General features: G+C 40.3%; 1 protein-coding gene across 1 annotated transcript in view; it reads right to left on the reverse strand.

Annotated features, from left to right (window-relative positions):
• The window catches only part of msh3 (mutS homolog 3 (E. coli)), a 36,381-nt gene that overhangs the window by 3,436 nt on the left and 5,040 nt on the right, over positions 1 to 27,905 (reverse strand). The window contains exons 7-21 of the mRNA XM_088294450.1: positions 27,230 to 27,366; positions 26,873 to 27,039; positions 24,073 to 24,182; positions 23,289 to 23,403; positions 22,691 to 22,775; positions 21,453 to 21,562; positions 20,452 to 20,584; positions 18,027 to 18,214; positions 17,786 to 17,954; positions 17,633 to 17,697; positions 16,559 to 16,675; positions 16,251 to 16,358; positions 14,914 to 15,028; positions 14,466 to 14,623; positions 7,502 to 7,688 (exon numbers count right to left, since the gene is read on the reverse strand). Of these exons, the coding sequence (XP_088150576.1) occupies positions 7,502 to 7,688; positions 14,466 to 14,623; positions 14,914 to 15,028; positions 16,251 to 16,358; positions 16,559 to 16,675; positions 17,633 to 17,697; positions 17,786 to 17,954; positions 18,027 to 18,214; positions 20,452 to 20,584; positions 21,453 to 21,562; positions 22,691 to 22,775; positions 23,289 to 23,403; positions 24,073 to 24,182; positions 26,873 to 27,039; positions 27,230 to 27,366 (1,964 nt within the window). The remainder of the gene's footprint in view (positions 1 to 7,501; positions 7,689 to 14,465; positions 14,624 to 14,913; positions 15,029 to 16,250; positions 16,359 to 16,558; positions 16,676 to 17,632; positions 17,698 to 17,785; positions 17,955 to 18,026; positions 18,215 to 20,451; positions 20,585 to 21,452; positions 21,563 to 22,690; positions 22,776 to 23,288; positions 23,404 to 24,072; positions 24,183 to 26,872; positions 27,040 to 27,229; positions 27,367 to 27,905) is intronic.

The raw sequence follows: 27,905 nt of genomic DNA on the forward strand, positions 1-27,905 counted from the left end.
GTTAAATAACGGCTGATCCATGTCAAGAATATCGTTCTTGCACCGTTTCCATGTTATGTAAAGTCTGTCCAAAAAGTAAGACGAAAAAGTAAGAAAGAGACGAGAATAAATACACTTGCCATGTAAGCTAACCTCTGCCCACCTTCTCACCAGCTTTGCAAGCCGCTACCAACAAATAAGAATTTAAAATCTAACTGACTATTGTGCATAAAATGTTGAAGCAGATGCTCTGATGTTCAGGTTAGATTTGTCATCATTCGAAAAATCATACGTGGACACCACATTTTATTTCGCATATGACAACTAAATCCCCCAAGCCCCTCATTTTGGGTACATGTTTCAAAAGGTGTTTAAATAATAGTTTTGGACTTCTGGCCATGACAGCTGCAAAAAATGATTTTGAGGAGTGAGTGATTTCATCCAATTGCTGTTGTTTGAGGTGTCAGAAAAGTTCCAGGACAGGATATACATTTCAAACAAACTCGAAATCAGAACGCTTTGTTCAGAGAGAGATAAAATGCGAGAATTGTTGCAGGACAGGTCTTCGCTGCTTCACAATTCCCTGAGCATCCTACAGTTCCTTGCCAAGAACATATTCGTCTGATATTTTTCTTCCTTCAAGCTCAAAGGAATGATCAATTCTGAAGACGTGTACCACATCAAGATGGTCAAAGAATCCTTTCAGTCGAGCATGAGAAAGCTGGATTATGTACATCAAAGGCGAAAACGTGCTTGAACAATACCGTTTGTCACGTCAGTCCTGGAACATTTCTGACACCCTTCATGCCAGTTGTTTGATAGGGTTTCAAGTTTTTTCTAAATTAAGTTGGAAGTAAATATGTTAGTAAGATGAACAATGAAGAACGAACTAATGAGTCTAACCAAGCCTCCAACTGATGGATAAATTAAATGATAAGGCCTTTATCATTAACAAATATGCGAACACCAGGATAATACGAAATGCTTGTTTTGTGTTTATTTATGTGCATACGCGTTGATGATGATCAATTCTTTATTGGAGTGCAAGAGAGAGATATGTGGGAGGGAAAAAGAGGGCTTTAGAAAATGGAATACACACAACAAATGGTAGGTGTGGTCACAATTATGTAACAGTCTGTCTCATCTGAAGAACAAAGGGGATTTGTGTCGACAACATTCTTTGTGAAATAATGAATCCATTTTTATTGTATTTTACGCTCTCTTTGGGATTTCTCACGGCAAACCATCATTTCTCAAGCCTTTGACATGTAGTAACTAATGATTATCTGGATATTATTGACTGATTGCACAGCATTACATTTCTGACAAATGGGGAGAAATGCGGTGGTGTTAGCGCAAGTACACACCAGCTGACTGCTCATATCAACAAATGCAATTAATTGACCTGTTTATTTTAATGACTTGCTCAGACGCAAATGGAAAATTAGAAACACACACACACACACACACGCACGCACCCCCACAGACACACACAAAATAATTAAACTTGGATTACCCCCTCCCCCATTCAACCACCAGTAATGAAGATGAATTCCGAGAATGAAAACAAGCTGTTCTCGGAAAAACTGCAGAACCCAAATGACTCCGGGACGAGCGTGCTACCTCGCTCCGCGTGACAAAGGTCACGTCACTAGAAATACCGTGCCTCCGTCTGAACATGATGAGCGGGGCGACGCCCACACTCTTCCCAGGAAAGGCAACACGGTAACACATCGTGTAACACACACACACATACACACACACCCCCACACACGCCGACACACACGTTACTTTAAATCACTCCTGTCCACCTACATTGAAAGGTACAAACAAATGGAGCGCTGTGGTGGGCAGTTGGCATCTGAATAATGGTCCGATTGGATGCTAATGGCCGCTCGTTAACAGACAGACCACCCCAGGGTGCAGTGACAGCCTCGTTGGTGGGAGACGCTGATGAAATTAAGAGTTGAAGCGATTACTGAAGTCATCGATTAGTTGATAGAAGGTTCATGAGCTCAAATTATTCATTTTGATAGCTTCCAGTTCTGGGTCCAGTCTAGAACATCATTCTAGTAATTGTTCATTTGAAGCTTCAACTCCAACCAGTTGCGCGAGGCTTTTTCCTAATGACACGCTGTCAGCCAGCCATGGGATTTTAGCGTGCTCGCGCGTGTCGGGCGATGTGATCCTGCGCAAAAGGCTCGAGGTGTCAACACAGCAACGCCGCCACTCCGCCTCATAACGCTTTTCTATCCAATTAGATGCGACTACATTTCCTCTCTGCTATGCCAGTGCCCGCACCTCACAGCTAACAAGCGCTCGCTGAGGGCAGTTTGCAAGCTACAAAGTGGATAAGATTTGGTGTCAGCGTTGCATGTGAGGATGTCGCTGACCGGCAAAGCCGTTAGTTTGTTCGGGTTCAACAATAAGGTGAACAGCGGATGACCTTATAATTTATTTATATTTTTTTTGTAGCACGCCGCAGGAAGAGCTCTGTCAGTTTGCGGCTCCATCATGAAGTGGCTGGAGTCACTCGAGGAATCATGCGCAGTAAAATGAATGAATATACACACTACATAACAACACCTGCACAGCACAAGAGCCAATATAAGAGGTGTATCAAAAATGGTCTCTATCTTAATGGTGTCATTAATACTTTTCTTTTTAACTCATTTACTGCCATTGACGGCTAAAGACGTCAAAGATCCTTTTTTTTTTTTTTTACTCGGCGGCTGATAGTGAATGAGTTCATATGTGTCAATCAAAAATATCTTTATTTTCAGTAGTTGTCTACGTGTACACACCATAATGAGGCATTACTCTACAATGAAGTCTATACAAATGCAAGGTCTACAGTAGGAGTGGGCAAAGGATGGTCTGGGGGCAACATAGGGCTGGGCGATAAACCGAAAATTTACCGTTACCGAAATTTATTAGATTGACCGAAATCATTTTGCCCATGACGGTAAATCCGGTGTTTGAAAAAAAAGAAAAGCCTTTTCTGTCTGCGGCAATGTTCATGCCCCTTTAAGACGAGTCTACAGCGCCTCTAGTCACGTGACTCCACCCGTCTGAGAAAGAAAACAGACGTCGCTGTCGTAACTGGCGATTCAAATCCAGAAGCTTTTTCACCACCCACAACACAACCATGCTGTGCTGAAAGTTCAAAGTGAGAAGCAATGTTTGATAAATGACAACAGCCCATTAACGGAGGCGACACCGTACGAGAGAACGTCTCAGAGGTGGACGCGATCGCCTCGCACATAGATTTAGCTCCACTAGTTACAGTGGCGCGCACAGGATTTAAACGCTTCACGAAAGCCGTATTTCCCGATATGGACTTCATCGGGCCGGGAGCTTAGACATGTCAAGCATTTTGCATCTCCATCCGACTTGTGGTCGGGTCGCAACACGGATCCGTTTGAGCCTGACTGTGCATTACATAGATGACAAGTGGCGACTGCGCGTCAGAGTACTCGAGACGGCACATTTTCCTGATGAAGTACACGCGTTTATTTGGCTTGCATTGACATTTCCTTTCATTTTACTTAGCATTTTTTTTAATTTGCCATTATTTACATCATGACAGCATCTTGGCGCAATCTATTTGCAGAAAAAGATTTCGCAAGAGGTACCCTTTTTCTTTGTGACATTGTTCAAGTCATGCAAAGCAAGCTATTTGGAATGTTTATACAAATGATTTTTGTACTTTTTCATTGAAAGTCATTTGTACCAGTTGGTCAATAAAAAACAGTCAATATGCATTTCCTGCAATTATTTTGAATTTAGTCCACGGGGGGAATTTATCGTGCATTTATAGATCTCGAGGTAAAATTGCTCAATTTCTCGCGATATTGATTTGAGGTCATATCGCCCAGCCCTCGGGCAACATACTCTTCTTTGATCATGGCCCAATAAGCATTTACATTATTAAAAGTTCTTCAAAATTCGTTGCATTAATTCATCTTTTTTTATATGGGGAATTAAGGTAGTTTTTTTTTTTAATTGACTGCAATTGTTCAAAAAAGAGGCTTCACGATGTCTATTGCCACTCCCAGTAAATGCGTATTGTCAAACTAAACAGGACTACCCGTTTTGCATTAAAAAAAAAAATAATAATAAAACAAAAAGAGATACACGCACAGCTCTGCCTTAAAGTTTGCTGGCTTAATGTTAACACATAAAGCAGCTGTAGAAACACTATAGCAGGGCTAATGAAAAGCAACCGTGTGGCAACACATGTAGACAGATTATGTAACAATAGTCACGGGCATCTACTATTTCACAGGCATATACACTTAATCCTCTGCAAAGAGTGACTAATATTATTGCCTTTCTAAAAAGCATACCAAAAAGATCATAATGTAATAATAAATAATGTAATATATATGTAATATATAGTAATAAATTGAAACAAAAATGTAATTTCTTTAAATTCTATTCAATTATTTCTTTAAGATATGTTTTTATCAGTACATAAGTAGAATCTTATAGAATGCTACTTTACTATTAGCCCATTCCCCATATTGCCAGCCTTTTTACAACATTTTGACTGATCTTTTAAGACCCGCAAAATATGTACAACAGCAAATTATTTTAGTAGGTTCAATATAAACATTAAAACAAGTAAAATCACAAGTACTTTGTTGCCCCACCTCTGGCTATTCTAACAGCTTGCAGGCTCTGATGCCTGAACTTCCTCTAATTGCTGTTACGAGCTCATCTATGGAGGTTGGACCGTTGTCAGTGATGATTTTCTTTGATTTTGACCACATACATTTTATTGGATTAAGATTCAGTCAATTTCAGGCCATGACATTCACAATATAGGTCTTTTTTGAAGGAAGGTTTTTACAGTTCTTGCTCTATGGCCAGCATACCCATCACCAACGGCGGGCCACGGTGGCCCCCCATTTGAGGGATGGATTTCTAAAAAGAAAATGTTATCATTATTATTTAATTTGATCATAGTAGCTATTTTTGTGCTCTGAAATTCTAATGTTGAATTGCTTATCACAAAGAAACCAGCTGTGAGTAGTATTGAGCAAAAAGCTGCGTTCGCCTGAGCCCGCTGCTGTTTTATGTGAGGTGTGACAGGCTCGGCCCATGCGAAAAGAAGAGAGCAATGTGTGTGGCACCAAGCCTGATAGTGTGAAAACCTCAGTGAGTCTGATCGAGAATAATGTCTGAGGAGGAGGCCACTGTCAAGCGATTTAGCTTGGAGGTAACATCAGAAATGACCCTCATGCACACCAGCTGTGACTTTCCAATAAAATCCAGCAACTTGTAGCTTCAGGTAAGTTTTCTGCTTTTTCTTTCTCTTTTTCTTCCATCAAGGCTGTCTCGTCCGTGAGCGGCGTTATGAAAGCCATCTACATTCTTAACTACCTCACGGGTGAATGCTGGGGGCTGGGAAAGGTGCGTTTCTATAACAACTGAGTCAAAAAAGGAGAAGCCTGAATTTGACGCGAGCAGGCATGTCTGGTGAGGAGGAAGAGGACACGGCAGAAGAGGAGGAGGAGGTGGAAGAGGAGTGGGAGGAAGAGCGCATGAAAGACTGTGTGGGTCTTCTTGTACCAAGGAGGGATGTCACTGCAAAGCCAAACTTCTTTTTGCTTGCTTTTCCTTTTATAGCCAGGCCGCTCGAACAAATCAATGTTATACAACAGGTGGTTAGAGAGTCAGCATCAGCTCAAACCTGCTTTCACCACATACTGTACGTTTTGCGCAAAATTACATAAACAAAACTGTGTCTAAAAAAAACAACGGGAAGGATATTTTAAATTGAACGCAACGAGTATCGAGTGTAATCAAGGTCGCACACAATCAATACCAGGACGACTTCTGTTTTTGTTTTCAAATTCTCTTCAAAGGTAGTCTTGAAAACAGACACATATCCACGCATTGAGGTACGAGTTTAATTAATTTCATGAACACGCTCAAAACCCAAAACCTCTCTCTCTCTGTGTATATATATATATATATAAATATATATATATATATATATATATAAATCAGGATTAATCACATTTTTCAACTAGAATTTTTTGCGAAGCTTATAACAGATATTTACTTGAATAATATCTTGGAATTGATGCAAAATCACCAAATATGAAGTATATTTCATTCAAAGACTGTTCTAATAGCTTTCTTTGATTCTTGAATACGATCTGAATGGAGACATCTTTACAGGCATTTTTCTTCGAGACATTTCTCAAAACCGCCTACAAGCGCTACACTCTAGCAGTGTTGGTATGCAAGGCCCAACCTGAACACATTGCTTTGTTCTGAGACTTGCTAAAGATGTACAGCTAATAATCAAACTGAATTTTTACAGCCCTAATATATATATATATATATATATATATATATGACACATCTAAATTATAAATATCTATAGATTTTTTCTGAGGTTTTTAATACTCTACCAAGACTTTTGATTCAAGGTCTGCCGGCTACTATTGCATCGGGCACAAGAACTCCAGCCTCCACTGAATCAATGGCTCGTAATGAGGTGAGGCTTTGCATGTTCTTGTATTCTCAAAAGAAGACACAGTGTTCCAATCTATCTCCAAGGAGTGCCGGTTCCATATTATCCCTGATTATCCAGGTACTCGAGCCAGTTGCCATCTGAAGTGGATTTAAAAAGTCTACACACACCTACTCGTGACTTTGTTTAAAATTAACCAATCACATTCGCTCAGCACACACTTGCCATTATTCAAAGTGACTTTGATTACCCCAAATAAAGTTTTCCCGCTCAAGTCGGCTCTTCCTGACATTTCTTTTACTTTCTAATAGAAGGTTTGGCTGCCACTTGGAACCGTTCTTGTGAAAAACTGGATACTTCAACCTTGTGGGAACAGTTATGGAAGACATTTTACGAGTTGGGAGTAGAAGAACAATCCCATCCAACACCAGTTTTTCGACATGGTGTATCTTTTCCTTTTCAAGAACCAGTTGCATACAATATATATACACAATATAACATACCGGTATAAATCACTATCATAACAGCTGACATGAGCTCACACCAAGCATCACATGGAAGCAGAGACATCCTTTATGAGCACAAAGGTGAGCCACACAACATCCATTTTGTTTGCGTGGCTTTTTTGAACCAACAAAAACGAGGCCCACTGCAGCACAGCAAACAAATTCGGTCACTTTTGCCTCCGTTTCCAATGCAGCTCAACAGGTTATTAAAATTATAGATCAAGCCTCGCCTTTGTTTCGCTCCATTTTGAAAAGCTACTGCACTGACGAGGCTTCCCTGTTGCCTCGTATCTTTTTTTCCTTCAAAACAAACAATAATGGGCCAGCGGGGCATATAGGCAAGTCGAAGGAGCATACAAATACACAAAGATCCATTTGGAGGCCAATTACTTGAAGGTTAATTGAACTGTCTTTCACATCACAACGCTTGCGGTAAAAAGACAAAGGAGTGCACTGTTTAAGAAGAAAGAACGTGTCACGTGGCCTCGCCGTCTTACTGATGCATACTATTAAAACACATGCTTACATCTCTGATGAAGTGCACAAGGGTAGCATAGGCGATGGCGATGCCGTCGTGGGTGCTGGTGCCTCGGCCCAGCTCGTCCAAGATGACCAGGGAACGCTCGGTCGCATGGGAAATAATCTCAGAGGCTTCAGTCAACTCCTCCATGAAGGTACTGCGCCCCTTGTAGATATTGTCCGACGCGCCCATTCTGATACAAGGAAGAGGAAGTCAAGGTTAAAATCAGGTTCTACCTCAAACGAATGTTTGGGTTGTGGCTAATATTATGATAATATCATATATCATGTAATATCATCTTTATTTCAATATGGATTCGAAGGTTGAGAAACACCTTTCTTGTGGAGGCAAAATTTGTGGCAGAAAGATGAACACTATCCATGAACAATACACATAATCCACTTTCCCAAGCCATTTGGCCTTTTAATTCCAAGAGTGGAAGGAATTGCTTTTATTATCCCCTCAACTCTGTACCGTCAATATTTTCTACACCTTATTCTAAAGGCACAAAGGTATAATGATCTTTTTCCCCCTAAAAAAATGACATATTTAAAAGTCAAAATGATAGGATATGCAGGAGTGTAGACCAGCAATCGGTATATAGAAGTGTACCATTTAGTGCTAATCCAAATCAACTGAGCCTTGGCACGGGTCAGAGATACCATTCTAGTAACTGATGAGATATTCAGAAATTCCAAACAGGAGCACTGGCAGCAGCATCACTTTCACCTTCAAATGCGTCGTTCCACCTTGCTTAATTGTCCTTGAACGTCACACCTTTCAATGAACTGCACATATACCTCCCGTGTCGCCATGGTTACGCCACATGCTATACGGAAGAGGGGTGTGGCAGGCATGCAGCTGCATTACATGAGCTCATTTACAATAGTGTGTCCGTCCGTGCATGACTGAGACTCAAGGGAAATTATGGCCGATCTAGAGTTTGCGTGTGTGTGCGCGAGTGTGTCTACACGCGTGTGACAGCAAGTACGGGTACAATCCGATGAAAGGTGGAGAGACGTTCCCGCACACTTGTGTGTCCACAGGCGAGAAGACGTTTTACTCCCAGTGTCCAGCTGGAGCTCCTGGTTTCCGCCAAAAACACAGATTGTAAAAACAGCATCCATTTAGCACCACTCACATCTTTCCAGTAAACATGCGAAGCAAAATCTCAAGTGATTGTGGAAAAATTCCATGATGACGCAAACAGTCATGAGGTATTTTAAACTCCAAATGGAGAAACAACCCCCGTTAATCTCCAATCTCGTAAACCGAATACAATGACAATAAAGGGCATTCTGATTCTGATTGTAAATGACATCCTTCCACTAATTAAAATGCGTGTAACATATAATGACATGACTTTGCCTTCAAATGAGGTGGTTAAAAGCCAAGTTTGGTTTACCGGTGCATCTTGATAAATTTCAATGTCATAGATAAATTCATTTATTTCAGTAGTCAAAATTGAACAAGTGAAACTCGTATTACTGTAAAATCCTACCTAATTCCTATAATGAAAATGATTTCCATTATTTCTAATACAGTTTTCTAGTATAAAAATTATAACAAATACGGTAGAATCATGAACTATTTCAATTGGAGCATAGGGAATGGACATGGATAATTTTCACTTTGTCCAAAAAAATGCACTTTAAGAATTTTCAAAAACTGGTACAGTTCTGTTTTGATTAAAACTTAATTTTAGTTACGTTCATTGTGTGTGACAAAATGGCCGCCCCCAAAGATGGCTAAAAACGGGTTTTGCTGCTTGACTCATATTCCAAAACTCAAAAATTAACTGCACGACAATTTAGCCCATTCAGCAGCGCAAGTCCTGTAGCAGTCAATTTTGTGCTCGTTTTCGAACGTGCAACCCTTTAGGAGATCAGGCACTCGGTCATAAAGGCAAAGACGAGTCATCTAATATGTAAAAGTATAAAAACATTCAAAACACACATGCCGTTAAACCTTACATTCCCAATGAACTCTTGTGCAGTCTCGCATAATGGGCCTGACTTTCTAAAAGTTTGCACATGTTGCTCATGTAAACAGATGTGCAATCTGATTTACTGTCCAGACTACTATTTTGCCAAATGTGCTGCTCAGTTCATTTTGCACACTCTGAGAATAAACTAAGATTCATCTATTTTCTATAGTGCTTGTCCCCATTAGAGTCACCGGAGCTGGAGTCGAGCCCAAAACGGTGCCTCATTATTAATCCTTAAAATTAATTAAATAATTATTGCTCAGCATTCCCCCCCCCCATTTCATTTTAAGAGAATTTTTCAAATGTAAATCCTAACAGTTACTTATGTTGACCCACAAAGAGCATTCACTGCTACGAGTCCCCAACGTTACACAGCATTACGAAGATTCACGCTGCTTCTGTCAGCTCTTTGGACTCGACTCCAATGTGCCAGAACCGTTTCCTGCGCCATGGCTCATTTTAGAAGCGCACATGCTGTGAAAGTCCCGAGCAGACATGTGTGCCGCCTACAAAGAGGAACAGGCGGCCTGTAAACTATTAAAAACCGCGATGCAACAGATCACTACAACACTAACTGAGGACGATGACGATGTCACATACACGCCATCTCCGCTGTTTGACTACGGGACCTTTTCAAATCACGCTTTCTCCTCTTAGCTGTTTCCATAACAACCGTGGAGGGATGCAGGACTTAATGCAGACAAGAAGAAATACAGGAAAAAACAGCTGCAAACATGCGCATTTGCATCACTTGTCCGCCTGGAGTCTTCTGCTGAAGAACAAAGGCAAACAAATTTATGTAAAGTTACTTATTTCCGCCTATGTACTGTAAAAATAAGAGCGTGGGTAAGGTGGGGAGTGACGGGGAAACTGAAATTTTGCGAGCTGCGGTGCTCATTGATAATCAATCACAGGGATCATCTCAGTCAGGGTAGCCCATTAGACACCCACGCAGCATTTCATTACCACCGCCAAATCCACCAAGACTGCTCATTCCAATCGGCTTCTATAAACTCTTCCCACCCCATCCGTCTCCCTTTCACTTATTACAGCTGAAAACTCACTAAATGAAACGGCAATGTTACACGTAATAGATGCAGCAGAGGGGCTCGGGTGGGTGTTTATTATCCATACAAACTTTCCTCTGTCCCAATTAGAAAGTGATAGGGTGATAAAAGAAATGTGGGAGGTGAAGTCAGAATAGCGCACTTGTCTCAGGGGACACTAATTAGATCTTAGATGCATTTTTCTAATAGACAGGGAATATTAACCTCCACACCAATAAAATTTCATGGCGAAACACAACACCAGTCAAATACAGTCTTGACTCCGATACGTTAAGTGTACAACTACTATAAAAACCTTTAAAATGAGAAAAACATACTAGAAGTGCAATGATATATCGACAACTAAACAATAATCAAATTTTGATAATCGAGGAGTTTAATCAAAACATGGTATTTTTTTTCTCAAAATAAAAGATTTGCAAACATCTGATTTCACTTTGGAAAGCAATGGGTATTATTTTTTTGACAGAATCATAATTAATTTATTTGTATATTTTTCGCATTGTCAATTTGAAATAATGTCCTGTTTTTAAATAAGGAGAGGAAAATTAAAACTCCATTAATCAAGAAAATAATCAAAAGATACAATACTTGAAGCCCTAAAACAGTTTTTGGACACATTGTAAACTTTATTGTATTGAAGTTAACACGCACAAAATAATTGCCAGTGTAACATTTTATTTTTTTTTTAAATACAGTACTGGTGTAGCGTGAGACAGCAGCGCGTGTATGCGTGAATATCTGAATGTGAGCTATGGTTAATAGCAGCTCAAGTGTGATCGTGCTCATTGAATTTATGGGATTTACTTTTCTGACTTGACCCAATCCATTTTGAAACAAATATACCCATGAAAATGGTAAACACTTAGCCCCATAAAATGGAGGGGTCTCAAACTCAAATTATGTGGACTCCACTTAACAGTTCAGAACATGAACGTGATGATTGGCGACGTGGTCAAAGACAATCAAATATTGTGTTTATATGTGTGTTGACGACTTGCAATCAGATTTACATGGACTGCAATAACTGGAAAGACTGCAGACTTTATCAGATCATACAGCACCAACATGACATTCATACGGAATATTCCATTCATAATCCTGTTTACAGAACATAGTGGATGTATCCTGGGAGTTCTGCCCACTTTACATCCTGAGGTCATATGTTCCCATTAGTATTTAATCTTGGCCACTTGTCTGTAAATATGGAGCAGAACTGATGTTTCCCTCGACAACCCACAAACAAGTTGCTTTTTTTATACGCATCTCATCTTGGATTAGTAATAGGAGTTCTCTTGCCATTACACACCAAAAACAGAAGATGCCATTCATCAGTTTTGCAGTAGTGACCAAATGGAAAACTTCTAACAGCATTACTACTTGGGTTGAGGTCTTTAGAAAATCCTGCAGCAGTGGGTCTCCCCTACAGTCGCTAAAGATTAAATACAAATGTGTTATACCACAAAGTTAAATACAATTGAAATGTGAGATTCATCCATGTACCACTAGAGGGAGTCTGCGTACCATTAATGGACCTTCCACACTTTGAAAACCACTGCATTGGCCTTTCAGAAAATACTCCATTATTTTTCTGATTTGTAAACATACACAACATTTAAAAAAAAAGATCCAATTTGAGGAGATCGAATCATGACAATGTTTCATCCCCACTGGCCCATTAGGCTGATACGGGTCATGATGAAAACACAATTTTGCGCGATCAAATTATTTTTTTATGTCACCAAAATTATAAAAATCCAGCGCATTCTGCATTACGTCTTTCTCAACTTTAAATGAATGAGTATGTAAAGCACAGGTGTCAAACTGTGGGCTAGATCCCGCCCTCCACATTGAAATGTTTATGTGATATTTACATTATTTCCAATGGAAGTTCCACTGTGAGAAATGAGAAAAAAAAATATCTTTAAAATAAGCAACGGATTTTGTTTGAACATCAAGGTTGCACAATAGTTACTTACATCTGTCTCAATTTGGCCCAAAAACAAGTCAAAGTCCAGTAAAGCAATATTTATCAATCGTCGCTATACATTGTCGTTAAATTTTTATTGCTTTCTGTCACTCAAGACATTTAGAGGCCTGATAAGTTTAAAGTGACGTCAATGGCCTTAGGACCACACAACATAACCTTATTACTTGAAGATAAAGCCTAAAACACCCCAAAACTGCATCTCTCAATGATGCGAACACAGACACATGCACGCACGCACTCGCTCGCTCGCCCCTGGTGTGCAGACTGGGTTTGGCTCCCACTGGGTTAATTCATAAGAACATGCTTAAACCCACAAAAAAGCTAATTACTCACATCTGCAAGGCATTATGTCTAATCACAAAATGCAGCAGGGCCACAAATACAGAGAGAATATTGTATATTGTAGAGTGAGGAGTGGAAAGTGCACAAAGAGCTGAACAGAATACAAAGATCTCCCTCCAACAAAGGCGTATTGTATCGACGGTGAGCTCCCAACACACCGAGCCAAAGCACGCGTCATCTGCTGTGTGGTGAAGGACACGATGAGATTACCGCAGATTAGTCTGTACTGTCCTGCCTAAAAATATACTTGACAAGGTGATACTTGGAGACAGATTATCTTTTTTTTCCCCCTTCAATTAGTCAGACAGACTCATTACACATAAGTACCGTATTTTCGCAGTCATAGGACGCGCTGCCTCAAAGGGCGCAACACCTGTTGAGGGTGCTATTTCTGTCTTTGAAGCACACACTGGGCGCGCCGCCTTAGCGGTAGCTCAGCTGCTTTTAGCATAGCAATAGCTCGGCTGCTCGCGCTGACTCAGCCCATGGCAATTCACTTTGCCTCAATACCATAAGCAATCGCCACATTTCAAAGACAGTTGCCATGATACCATTGACAATTGCTATCATTAACAATGACTCTAACCAATAATAGGTATCATGGCAATAGGCTACAAGACTACGTCAGGGGAGGGACTTCACTGGTCACCACACTCCTTAGAGTCACGGTTTCAAAAAAAAAAACTCAGCATACAAGCAAACAATGAAACAAAGAAATAAGATTAACACAAAACATGTATCTCTCATGCCATCAATATACCAAAAAGAAATAAAAATAACACTAAATGATATAGCAATGGCTTCTTGGGAGCCATTAGAGCAATGCCTTCTGGGAGCCACTCAGACTCAGCCAATCACGTGGCTGTTTAGAGAGATGTGCATGTTGTGCTTTGGGCTTTTTGTCTGTTGTCTAAACCTGGGACGTTTCTTGCTTGCAATAACATAAATGATAAGACAGACTACAACATTGTGGACAGCTGCCCTTTTGTCCAGCTTTCTCCCACACCATCACCCAAACACCATAGTCACATAATATATAGTCATGGTCACTTTGAAGCATAGATGACTCACACTTTGTCCAGCAGGGTGTGCTAACATGCACTCCGAACAGCCCAATGAGTAAAAGGGTTGATGGTCGCGAGTGATCCTTAGTCCATATAATGGGCGCGCCGCGTTACAAGGCGCTGTGTTAGTTTAGGGGAAGATTTGGGACTTTTAAGTGCGCCTTATGACTGCGAAAATACGGTAATTACTCTTATAAGAAATAACAGATCCTCACGATTGCCATGGCAACTGTCTATCAATACAGAAGAAAGACCGTCATTTGCAATGCCGCTGACCTGAATACTCATCAGTTACATGTACAATTTAGTGCAATCGAAACAAACATTATTATTACCTCCACAATTTTTTATTGTATGGGTTTCGTTTTGACAAGTTTGTCTCCATATGTGTGCAGGACGACTTTAAACGTCTGGTTCAGAAATTTGGTCCGATAGGAGCGCTTGCTGGCTACTCAACACAGAGTCAACTTTGACTAATTAACCACAGTTGTCAAACATGTTCCACTGGACTTGATCCTACCTGGTGTAAATGCCATCCAAAATACCCAAACGGGCCTCAGAACTGGGGACAAAGGAGCCCATTTGGGCCATAAGACAGATCAAGGCCACCTGGCGGATGTAGGAGCTCTTCCCCCCCATGTTAGGGCCAGTGATGATCATTGTTCTTTTACCATCAGCCTATAGTGAAGAAGAAGTGAGCAGTTGGAACAAAGACAAAGGGCTTGGGAGTGATATACTGCAAAGAGATATTTGGATGCTGAGGAGGTGGGTGGACTGGAAGCTTGGGCTTGTTGCAACAGAAACCCATTCAAATAGTGACGGGCAAAGTGCGCTTGAGCGCATTGGTGTGCGTGAGAAAGACCACATGTGAGCTGCTGGCATTTTACTTCTAGACTGGGAGCTTGCTAAAAGCGGTGTGATTTATGTCAAAAGCTTTGGCACGTTCCTGCATGTGTATGTATGCGTACCTGTAGTTGTGCATGATTGGGGACATACTGGCTGTGCTCGCCCATGAGTAGGTCTATAGCAGGGTGTCTGCCATCCTTGATCAAAATCTGACGCTCACTATCGGACATCTCTGGCCTGCAACAGAAAAAAAAATCTAATTGGCAACAAATAGCAACAAAAACGCATTTCGCAATTCGGTAAATGGCGCTCTGACGCCGTGGACAGACAGACTGGTCACGTTTGCAGATTGCGCTGCTCTCGTCATAACAGACTAGAGGAGGTTAATGGCAGCGACAATGTTCCGATCAAAGGCAATGCATGAACATACGAGGCGGCCATGTTTATCTCGGGGCATCCCATCAAAGGAAATAAAATGCATGCTCCTTAGCTTAGCGTCGCTGTTAGCATGTAGCTCAAACGAGAGTGCCATAGTCGAAGCTATGGCTGTTTTATTCTAAGATATTCAAATGATCAAATTTTGCTACAGTGTTTTTTTAAAGCCCTTATTTTTATTATTATTTACGATAATTCAGTACTATGCAAATTTATGCTACCAAAAAAAGAACAAAACTATAGTTTTGGGGTTCTGAAACTTTTTTTTTTCATTGAGAGGTAACAGTTGCGGTTTTGAATAATGATGTAAGATAAGAGTGAATAATGGCGGGTATGAGACGTACCAGGGAGGAAAGAAGGGGTTTGACTGAGGTTGTCGGGAGAGGATTGAGCTGGCAGGTGGAGGGATTGGATTTATGAATGATATCAGAGGAGGCATCAGGGAGGAAAAAATGCATTAAAATATTTTTTTTTTCTTCAGATTGTTTCCTAAAGTGAAAACATTCTGTAGTGATGCTATCACTTTATACCCAATAAATTACACCTTCTTGTAGTTATTTCAGTTTTTTGTTTCAATATTGAGCCTTTTTTTTCCCCGTGTAGTCTTAAAAAATTATTTTTGCAACACTTTTTTAAAATTATTTTTTTTGTAGCATTAATCTTCACTCTTTTGGTCTTAATAGTGATTTGGCACCGGAGTAAGGATTTTGCAATAAAGGTTTTTTTCTGATGACACTGGTTCTTTGGGTTGCATTCGGATACCGTTGCCGCCTGCGTGTGCGTGTGCGTGTGTGTGAGTGTGTTTGTGCGCGCATGCACGTGCATCTCAGAGAGTGGGAGAAATGTTGGCGTTCTGGCTGAGCACGCTGCTCAACCCAATGCACACACCCACGCACCGCCTGCCCGAGACTATAGGACACGACACAGGAAACATTTATATACACACACACATTGTATATTAATACACAGTCAAACAAGTCAAGAACAAACACACATACAGGTACAAAAAACACGAGGACATCACCTGCAATAGTCCCCATGTTTGGCCACCTCAGCCAATGAGAAGAGACAGTCCATGGTTGCTAGGTGACTAATAGCCCTTTTTAAAGCATGATAGTGCTCCCCAAACTGACTGCAAGAGAGCAAGGAGAAATTTGCAAGCGTAAATGACAGGAAATGCATAATTGTATTCTCAGTAGATAACACTGTTGGTGCACTTGAACAGAACATGATTGTGGCAGGCAACACTTAGGACTGACCGAACACTCAAAGCTGTGTTTATCATGTTGTACACATTTTGAAAGCCTGTGCATGCGTGCATGTGTATCGTACTCCATAAAAGCGCTCCACTCCCTCTGGCAGTCCAGAAGCAGCTGCTCACGGAGCTGCAGCAGCTTCTTGTGGCGCTCCACCACAAAGGGAGAGTGATACCTGCTGACCGCTTTGGTGCTGTACAGGAAAAGGAGATGAAGCTGGATGAGGTTTGAGTTTCCTGAAAAGTAGTGACTTTAGAAATGCGAGTATTCCACCTGACAGCGACGATATGGACTTGTCATTGCTGAATATTTAATAACTGTATGGTTTTATGGCAAAATAAAGGAGGAGAATAATTCAGAGCTGTGTAATGCACGTCACATTCTCACAAATATGCACTTTTACGAGTGAAATACTTCAAATGGAGGCCTCAATAAAACGTGCAAAATGGACTGCAGCTATTGAATATTTTGATCAAAAGGTGCACACCAAATTTTTGTTTAATAAATTCATGTAATTATTAATTGATTGCCCCACCCTGTTTCTGATCGCTTGGAAGTACTCACACCAATGTGCATTAGATTTAAAACCTTCATTTCATTGCCCAAATCAGCAGTTTCAGTTCATCCTCTTTCTATTAGGGCTGAACGATTTATCGTTTTGGGACCAAAATTGCGATCTCAGACAAAACGAATTCAAGATCGTCAAAGCTGGGTTTGTTTTTTTTTTGTTTTTTGTTTTTTCAAAGAGCTCTGATCCCCCACACTTACGAATCAGCGGCATATTACAGTAAACAGGTCACAGTAACCAATGCCAAACTAGTTAAAAAAAAATAATTCAATTCTATGTATCGTGTCTAGTCCCAGAAATATTTTGCAGCGACTTGAATGTGAGGGGCTAAGATAGCTTGCGTTGCAGCAGCAGCATTGACTTAATTTGTACTATATGCAAGTCTGTGCGTAGCAGCAGCAACGAGCTGTGACATGCGACTCCTCGCCTGCATTGTGAAAAATAAACTACTCCACTAACAAGTAGTGTTTTCACTGTGGTAATTGCTAAAGCAAAATGCAAATAAAATCGAAAGTTGAGGAAATACATTTTTTTCCTAACATCCTGCAGTCTCCCTTACTATGCGTGGGTGTTGCAGCTCACCTGCTGACTTTAACCCAGTCACGAGGAACAATAGAGGACTGTGAGTTCTTCACCTCGATCAGAAACTGTCAGAAGAGGAGACAAACTCAGGCACTAAGCCAGCACGTTGTTGTTTTAGACTTGTTTTGCCACTCAGGCTGCAAGAGTAGGCACCTCCTGTCCTGACACGGTGGTGAAGTCGAGCGTGGGGGATTTCAGCACAATTCGGACATGACTGCGATGGTCCTGAATCTCTTGTAGAACTTTCTGGATTTGCTCTCTTCGTTCCCGCAGCACCGGGAAGCCAGACAGATTAGAGAAGAGCTCCGTCTTATTCCCACACCTGCAAAATGTGGCATTGACATGTTGACGCTATCACATCCTTAATTTCTTCTTTCCCCTTAAAACGACTTACTTGGCTGCCTTCTCGTTGAGCACGCTGAGGAAGCCGTGGGCCGGGGCCAGCAGGTCCGGCGTGTCCACAAGGAGTCCGCGAATGAGCCCGGAGCGGATCTGCGCTTTAATAGCCGGCAGCAGGGCTTGCAGTTCCAGTGCCAAGCGACAAAGGTTACTGATGATGAGGTAGAACTCCTGCGTGGATGACTACAGCACATTTTTCAATTAGAAATGTTCAAAATAACCCAACCCATTTAAACAATTTTTATTTTTTTTACCATCACTTTTTTACAGACTGTTGTGCTGACAGACAAGATTAGCACACTAAATCATATCTACACTTGATATTAGACATACAACATATAACATCATTTAGAGCGATAAATTTCATCTAAGCTTGAAATTGAAGCCAAGGAACGAGAAAGCAAAGGACTTATTTTAAGACAACAAGAAGTGTTGCATCGCAATGTTTTTCATGAACAAAATCAGAAGTCATTACACAGTACCGTGACTACTTGACATACTTAAACGGACACCCGTGATGCTTCTTGAAAGACACACTTTGGTTGAACATGACCCTATGGAAATTTTTATTTATTTATTTTTTAAATCTAATTAGAATTTTTCCTTTTTTCAAGATAACATTTTTGTCAAGGCCTGCTTCATGAGTTTGTATTTTTTTTATATATATTTTTGAATTTATTATATATTTTTTAATTTATTAAACATTTTTTATTTTGCATTACGTTTGTCAGATTCAAGTTATCTTTAGCACCACTGTGGGTTTCTTCTTTCATGAAAGGATTATGTCCACATGCCCCCCCTAATCTTGCACCAATGCTACGTTATAGAGAAATTGTGCTCTGAATTTCTATTTTTTTTTTAACAAGAGACACACAAAGCCCTCATATGAAAATAGCTCAGTGAGCACATTACTGAGCAAATCAATTAAGGTTGTGCAATTAATCGAAATTTTATTACAATTAATTAAGAATGAATGTTTTAATAAATAAAACATTGTTAAGATAGCACTAATTTTATAATGTCTAATACTATAGTGAGTACACTTGAGTTCCAAATTTGAGCTTTCTAATGAAATAGTGTATTTAAATGTTACAACAGGTCTATGGAAATGTTTAAGTGTATAGCTAGTAAACTCCAATGCACTGCTAGTTTATACATATGAGAATGTATACATTTGCACTTTTTTTTAAATAACTAGTTTTATAAATGTTTGGTCGAGAAGGAACTTACATAATCATAGTGTTTCAAATAATCTGATTTGTCTCAATATTGTTTACATTTAAACATTTTTTTGTTACGTACCAAAAAAAAAATTTCAATAATCGTGATTAATATTTTTTTTTCATAATCGAGCAGCCCTCCAATAAATTACTATTGCAACAACAAGAAATCTAAAATGTCAAGTCATTGTTTTGTGATTTGTGCTGCAGCTTTAAAGGCCAAACGTGTGATCAGTTTAGATCAAAAGTATTGATTTATCAATGCACAACATGGGCATGACTCTTGGGAAGCGAGGCTATTGCACTTTATGATTCCCATTAGTGGAATTGTGGTGGACTTCTGCGTCATAAAGGGTTAATGAGAGTCACAATGGGACAAAGCTTTCAGGTATTAATCACACACTGCCGCTTTAGAGGTTCCCTCATGTCAGCAGCCCCCAAGATTAGTTCTTCTTGCAACACGCAAAAGTGGAGCCGCTGTATCCCAATAGTAGGAAATACGCCCCTCCCCTCATGAGCAGAGCCAGCGATACAAACCATTACACACAGTCCCATTTATCTACAGAGAGCCCACATGACAATTAGGGTGGTTGTTTGTGTGTGCGTGCATGTGTATTGAGTGACATTTATGTTGTTTTTGTCTATATGAAGGATTTAAAAGTTGAACACCCAAATGGGTGGTCGAGACCCTCTGACATTTGAAAGATGGGAGACATTAGGAAATGAGATGGGGTGAGACATTCAGGTAATCTCTCAGTCTCTGCGTCTCTCTCATTGTCTGTGTCGCTTTCTTTCAGTGTCTCTTAAAAGTGTCCAAGTGTCTCTCCCACTGTTTCTTGCCCTCCGTCTTTCTTCAAGGGTTTTAGTGACTCTCAGTATCACAGTTTCTCTTTTAGTGTCTAGGTGTCCTGCTCAACATCTGCGTCTCATTCTCTCAGTGACTCTATTTCTCTCTGTGTCTCTTAAAGTGTCTCAACCTGTCTTTTCAAGTCTCTCTATCTATCTCAGTGTCTCTTTCTCGTAGTGTCAGTCCCGTGTTCTTGTTCAGTGTCTTTCTCTTTCTCTATAAGTGTCTTTGTGACAAAAAGTGTATTTAAAAAAAAAAAAATCCAAAAGATTAACAATAACAGGAAAAGAAAAATGGCTTTTCAGATTCACAAATCCTGTGCTGAGTCATTTTATGGATTTCAAAATGTTTACCTTTTTGTTGAATATACTACAAATTCCTCTCTCCAGATCGGGCAAATGCACCAGCAGGGATCTTGTGGAATTTAATGTCAGAGAATCAGACTCCAGGATCTCCTGCACTGCATCCTGACGTTCCAAGATGGACCTAGTGGTCCAAACAGAAAATAGTGATTCGGTAGGTAATTAGTAATACCGTAAATCATTCCAAGGATGCAACGGCAATGAGTATACTATTCAGATCTAAGAACAATTTCTTAGAATTCTAACAGAACCGCATTTGACCCAATTAACTAATTTCCTGCCATTGACTGCTAAAAGATGTCAAAGATAAACTTTTCGTCTGGTAGTGAATAAACTTGTGTTCTTTGTCAAGTACCACCAGAACAACAGACAAATAAAATCCAAATCCAAAGTAATACAGTGTTGGTGGCTTTCATGAATTGTTTTGGAATTAATGGGTGTAATCTGGGATTTATCGATGTTGAAATTACGCAGTGGAACTGTCGACATTGAATGAGTAGTGCTAAATCTTTAATCTCTCCGCTGTGAGTGAGATACACACAAACACACACACACACAGAAACATAAATAATTAAATGAACTGGAAATATGTCAGCACATTATGATTGAGAGGTTGTTTAAAGCAGAGTTTTATTTCTACCGACCTACCTGCTTTATCTACTAATCCCAATGGGTAAAAATAGAGGCATGAATGTAAATCTTCCAGTTTATTATCATTTTGTCAACTTTTTAATTAAGAGTTCTATTCCGGTGCAGGGTTTCAAAGGAATGAAAACATTGACAATAAATTCCCAAAATGGATACTTGATTCAGATTCTGAGGTTGGCGATGGAATCTGGGCTAGCATTATTCACAACCAACTCCACATGTATAATTCCCCTTTTCCACCTTTCACCATTGTGGTACCTTTTTCCAGAAATAGCTTCAAAGTGGCTAAATGGCTTTACGGCTTTACCTGTTGCATTGGCAGGAGCGAGAAGTCGCATACTCACTGTGGATCTGTGAGCGGGCATGTCACCCACTTTCTCATTAGCCTTCGCCCAAACGGAGTGTGTGTGTGGTCCAGCACCCACAGTAGACTGCCCCTCACACTTCCATCTGTCTGTTATTGGACACACAAAACAAATGAATAATTGGAGAATACAGCCTTGTTTAAGGGAAGGAAACGCAAGAAAGAGCACAGAGGCCTTGAACTCGGACCAAAATCATGTGTACGTGTCTGCGTGTGTGTGTGCGGGCGCGCAGGATGTCTGATATCCGCGTGCCCCACAGGAGTCGTGCTGAACCTTTGAGCCACCGCCCACGCGGGCCTAAGTCGTCACTGAGCAATTTGCTGGGAACTGAGAAGCAGTTAAAGTCAGATGCTAGATCTTTACCGTCCACTGTGCAATGAGGAGAAAAAGCTGATTTTGTTGTACCGTACATTGAGTTTGTGTCCACAAGCCTCTGTTGGTACATACTGAGCTGAAAAGCATTTGGATTGTAGAGCAGGCTTGTAAAAATCAATAATTGAAAGCCCATAATTAAAATCTTAACAGCTAAAAGGAAAAAGTTCCATAAAGGTACAAATCTTCTCATCATTCTTGTAAAGGAACAAATAAACTGATCTGATAACTCGAGATGACCGTGTCCAAATATGCTGTATTCACGTGTTTGTCAAATACAAAATTTGGATAATGTTACAGCTTCTCATTCTGCATACGTACAACAAACGGAACACCAGAGACACTTAAAGACCTTGTGTGAAATAAATCAAATCTATTTGTGTCAAAAGCAAAGTAATTACACATAATACAAAGAATAAAGTATGAAAAAAAAATATTTGGTATATTTGGCAAAATAATATTTTTTTCCAAAGATACTCTGTGACATCATACCAAGAGAATATGGCAGATTAGACAGTTTCACACTCTATCTCCACAATTCATGACTTGCATAGTAAGTTGTCAGTCATCAGAAACAAAATCAGTGAATTGATTGATTTATTGAACAAGTTAACGATCATTTATGATGTCTTGGTTCAGTGCAGTTTACATGTTCAATGGAAATGAGGAAAAGTAGAAAAACTCCATAAATGACTCAGATCATGTTAATACAGTAGTAGTATATTTCTACATGAATATATCCCCAAATAAAAACTAAACTAAACTAGGCTCCTCTCTACAACTAACATCACAGAATCTAAATATTGATAATGGAAATAAAAAAAAAAAAAGACAAAAGAAATCACCTGATTGTTGAGGATTTCCAGGTTTCGAAGGGTGGCGGCACTGAGGATCATGCCCTGCGACTCAGCAGTCAGACGTTGGAAGGAGCTGCATGAAATAACACCAAATCATTACAATATACAGCAAAAGCTTTACATATTTGGAGTCCTTCTTACATAAATTCAGTTTTTTTTTCACACACATGTAACTTGGGACCCCAGAAGAAAATATGTGTCACACTGGGTACTGTACTCAGCCTCATATTCCGATGTTTGCCCTAAGCACACACAGTAAAATTACACCAGAGAATTCAAAGGTATCTTCTTTTTTTCCTAGTCCGAACATACCCTTAACGCCAAAAACTGATCAGAGAAGAGTATCGCTGCTTTCACATTGCTCATTAATTTGAATGAGAATACATTTTTAAACTCCCAGTCCGGTTCAGGGATGCCCCAAATTGATACACTGCAAAATAAGATGAAGTGAATCTGCAGTTCAGAATCAGAAGACACTCTGAATCTGAGTTGGTTGAAAGTGGTCATACAAAAAAAAATACAAAAATACAGACTGATGGACAGCTAGAAGGAAGAAAATGTGAAAACAGCCTGAGGTGTTGTATACCTTTCACTTCTAAGCACTCTCTCCAAATTGAACTCTTGCAGGTACCGGATTAGAGGACCCAAACAGCAGATCACCGGGCTCTCCAATGATGCCACACTCGACAGAGAGCGACAGCCTGGACAACAGAGACACATTTCTATTTATCCAACATTGGCAACAGTTGAACCCTCATTTCGTATAACATCGCATGAGCTCTCAATGAGCTGACTTCATATTAATGAGCATCGGAAGGATTCATATTATCTGTATGTATTGCTTTTTCTTTGGATTATTGTATCCATTCATGGATTTCTTTTTTGGACGCCTCCCTGGTGAGGAGTTCAAGGCAGCTGCCGCCAGGAGGTGGCCTTGAGGACAAACTGGAGCGACTATGGGCTCATCTAATGTATCTTGATGGCAACGTTGAACGCGATCCAGATGTTGATTTAAAAAAAAAAAGTAGGGCTGGATATCGATTCAAATTTCCAAAATCGAGTACCAATTTTACTTTCTTATGGAAGGCATTCTCAGAAGAACCAATGCTGCAATGAGAACAAACTGTCTCTTCAATTTATTAATTGAGCAATATAACAATGATTGCCCTCTAAGTACACTTTTGTGATAATTGGGAAAGTTAAACTTTGACTTGAAATATTGCCATTTCCATTATTTCATATGGCAATAATAACACATGGAACAAGGTTGAAAAGCATCGTGGAGCGGATTGTGATGGACTTTGGTGGTTGCGCTTTACGAATAAAAGACGCAATAATAATGTAGGAGAAAATAACACACATTCCCATACCTTCAACTTGTTCGTGGCAATAAAATTCAGTGACTGTGTTCATTGCAGAGGCAAACTCAAAGTGGGCACCGTCCATCTCCTCAACGCGTACCTTGTCGTCAGCCTGAGCACTGGAAGGAAACCACAAACATAAGCAAATGTCATTTTCCTATCTAATGAAAGGAAAAAAACAAAAACACGGTCACTGTTCGAGCCAACTTTTCTTACACACACGCACACACACACCCACACACACACACACGTTGCATATCGGCCGCTTCATCACATCTCGTTCATTCATGCTGCTTTCAAGGACTCGCGAGCTTTGTCCAATCTGTTGTTGCCACGGCAACCAAGGAAAACACGTGGCGATGGATGCTGTTTTCTTTCCTAATACACACGCAGACACACACACACATAATCCATCATTCATCAAGTCCGCCGCTGGTCAGACTGGGAGCAACAATGTTATTGTTCCAGTAAGCTCCATAAATCATTTCAGCAGTCAGTTCAAGCAAATGATGAGTTTCTATCGATCAGTCAAGCTCTGTGAAGCACTTCTACCAAACATGAAACAGGTTGAATAAGTGTTCAAGAGACAGAGGCTCACAGATTTTTTTTTTTTCTTGGTTTGAAAGGTCGGCTTGGTAAGACTGATACATCAGCCCGCTTCAACAAATATTTTCTGCATATTTTGTATCGGTAGGCCTGGGAGATGTCTAGCTTGCAGGGATTATACATTAGATGATGGCTGATCATGTCAGGGAATTACAAACGCTAGACTGTAAATCCCTCAAGTGAATATGCATGCTGACATCCCTGACAAACCATCCCGTATTTGGTTTCACCTGTCACATTGCAACACACATGGCAGGGAACTTTTTTCTTATTTTCGGGACCATTCAACAAAGAAAATTACGGCGACGAGACTGCACAACTAGTAATGCCTGAGAGGAAGGGAGAAAGGTAGAGAGGGAGCGGCAGAAATAGCGAGAGAGCGAGAGAGACAGAGAGAGAAAAAGAGTGAGAGAGCGAGAGAGAGCGCCTAAAATGCCAAAAACAATGTAGGTCTTAACGATCCATATAAAATCTAGAAAGACTTCATGTTTAATAGATTAGGACATTAAACAAAAGTTAAATAAGTTGCATTTGAGTTGCAACTGCAGGCAATGACCGCCTCACCCTCACAGTGGTTGCTTCTCAATTTGAAAAAAACAAAGAGCAAGAGCGAGAGAACAGTTGTTTCGAAAAAAACTCAACCAGTGAGATTATTCACGCGCTCCAATTCCCCTCGCAAACCTGACTCGTGACCGCGGGCTGGAGGGGTAGAGAGTGAAGCCGCTAATATTGCACCAAGCTACCAACCAATCTCCTGGGGGCTCATTACCTGCCTCTCTGCGGACACGCACGCCCGGTTGCCAGGAGGCCCGCTGCCACCACTTGGCCCTGGAGAGGTCGAGGTATTTGGGAGAGGTAGATGAATGATGAACCAAGGTCACTTGATTGAAAGACTTAGTGATCAATTAAATATTTACTTAAAGAAATATTTTTAATTCCTATCCAAGTAGTTTTACCAGGATGAGAGAAATGTTAGACGGCACAGTGGTCAGGTGGTTTGGTGGTCTACCTTCGAAGTAATTCACTGACTCCATTCTGCCTCAATTGTTCCAAGATGCAATAATTACGCAATCAATTCTTCACAATCAACAGAATTGTTAACAACCATTTAATCTGTATCCATGCTCATCCCTGCTCTAATTCAGTGTAATCTATTTGACATTCGAAAAGAAAAAAAAAAAAAATTCAACACACCACCAAGCCAAAATGTCACAACAGTACGACAACTGAAACAATGACCCCGTCTCAATTTCATCACAAAGTGATCTGGGCCCATTTACTGCAAAAGCTGATATATTTGCAATAAATCATAGCTCTCTCAGTTGCAAGAACTGCAACAGGTGGATACACAGTTTTATTGTACGTTCGGCCATCTCATGGCAAATAATTGAATAGTTTTGCCTCTCACTGTGTTTTCTGGCACAGATAAATGAACAAAGACGTATTTGAAATTAATAAATAATAATTGGATAACTTTCCGCAGCACCATTGACTGTCTCTCACGGCACACTAATGTCGAGGCACCTTAGCCAGGAAGCACTGCGCTAATTGATTGGCGTTGCTTACGTGGCGCTCAAACAATATCCGCAGGCGCTGTTTTGAGCACACAAATGAACACCCCAAAGGTGAAATGCAAAACACAAATGAGGGTGAAGAATGACAAATGTGCAACAGAGACAGAAAGCAGCAGGCAGCCTTCTATTTATCCAATCAACCTCATCTAATCCACTTCACTTCCACCCACTCCGCCGTTTGATTTTCATTTGTGCATAATGCAATGAGAGAGAGCCCCAAGCAGGAAACAGGGCTCATCTTAAAGCGCAGCACTGGGCAGCACCTCTATGTGCTCTTTAATATAAATTTTTAGCACGATATAACAGAGATGTGTATGAGGAGACGTGCAGAAATAATCCCTAAGGATCAATATGTTGAAATTTTTCATTACAGTTTATTGTACGCCAGCTTCCTCCCACATTAAAAAAAACATGCATGAACGGTTAAGTAAAGACTTGAATTGTCCAAAGGTTTGAGTGTGACTGGTTATTTGTCTACATGTATCCTGCCACTAACTGACAACATCACAGGGGATATGCAGCAGGAGGACACGCGCTATCAGAAAATGCTTGAATAAATGCAGAAGAGTATCAAAGTTGCGGTACAGTGAAGGGGGAAAAAAAGGGCCACTACGCCCCCTGGTGGCTACCTGGCATTAGTGATGCTCTGCAAGAGTTTCTGCGTCTGCGCTGAGAGGTCAGAGGGCACCAGGATCTCCACAGGGTTTATCATCAAGATACGGCTTTCCAGTTCTGAGCGAGATTGACTGTCAGGGAAAGAATCCAGTTGGACCTCTCCTGTGCTGGGCTGAACTGCCTGCATTCACAAATTAACATACCTTATTAATGTTTATTACTGCACTAACACATGATATATTTGATTCGATTCCACATTGGTTTTTTTTGTTCTTCAATGACAAGACTCAATAGAAGTCACATTTACCAAAAAGCAAGATAAAGTTCATGACATCAGTGATGAAATTAGAAAGTGGGCCAGTCAAACTCACCACCAGCCCCACAGTGAGTTGCTTTTTCAACTTGTCCCAGTTCTCACTGACACACAACAGGATGCTGTCGGGAGGCTCCGTCACGGCTTCGTGGCTTCTGCCCTCCTCGCCGTCAGGACTGCAAACCGGGTTGACATCTCAGTGGATTGTTAAGGAGAATGATGTTAGAGGAATGCAGTGCTACCAACGCACTCTAGCCGACGGGTGGCCACATTTATGTGCTTAATGGCCACATTTGATTTGGAAAAAATGCACACAGTCAATATGGAAAATAGTTTAATCTACGGCAATCCTATTGTAGTATTTATTTTATACTTCATTAACCCCCCCAAATGAAAAGCTCATGTAAGATTGTTTCATTTTACTAATATTTTAATTTTATGAATTCAAATACACCAGTCCCATTCTTTAATGAGAAGAATAAATGTAAAAATAAAAACAAAAATTAATAAATACATTTTAATTAACATACTACAGAATACCATTAATTGAGAATAATAATCATTAATTGTAAAACTGTCAAGTATGGCCACTGGACAGTCAGTAGAACAATAATAAAATGAACTGAGATTGATTGGCAAAAAACCACCACGCCCGAGGAAAAAACAACCAATCAGAGACAGAATGTTTGACCCACTGGTTATCAATCGTTTGCCAGGCGTGAAGTGAGGCAAAT

Source organism: Idiotropiscis lumnitzeri, chromosome 1 (genome assembly GCF_059441095.1).
Source record: "Idiotropiscis lumnitzeri isolate Australia: NSW breed Sydney's pygmy pipehorse chromosome 1, RoL_Ilum_1.0, whole genome shotgun sequence".
In the NCBI taxonomy this organism is placed as follows: domain Eukaryota; kingdom Metazoa; phylum Chordata; class Actinopteri; order Syngnathiformes; family Syngnathidae; genus Idiotropiscis; species Idiotropiscis lumnitzeri.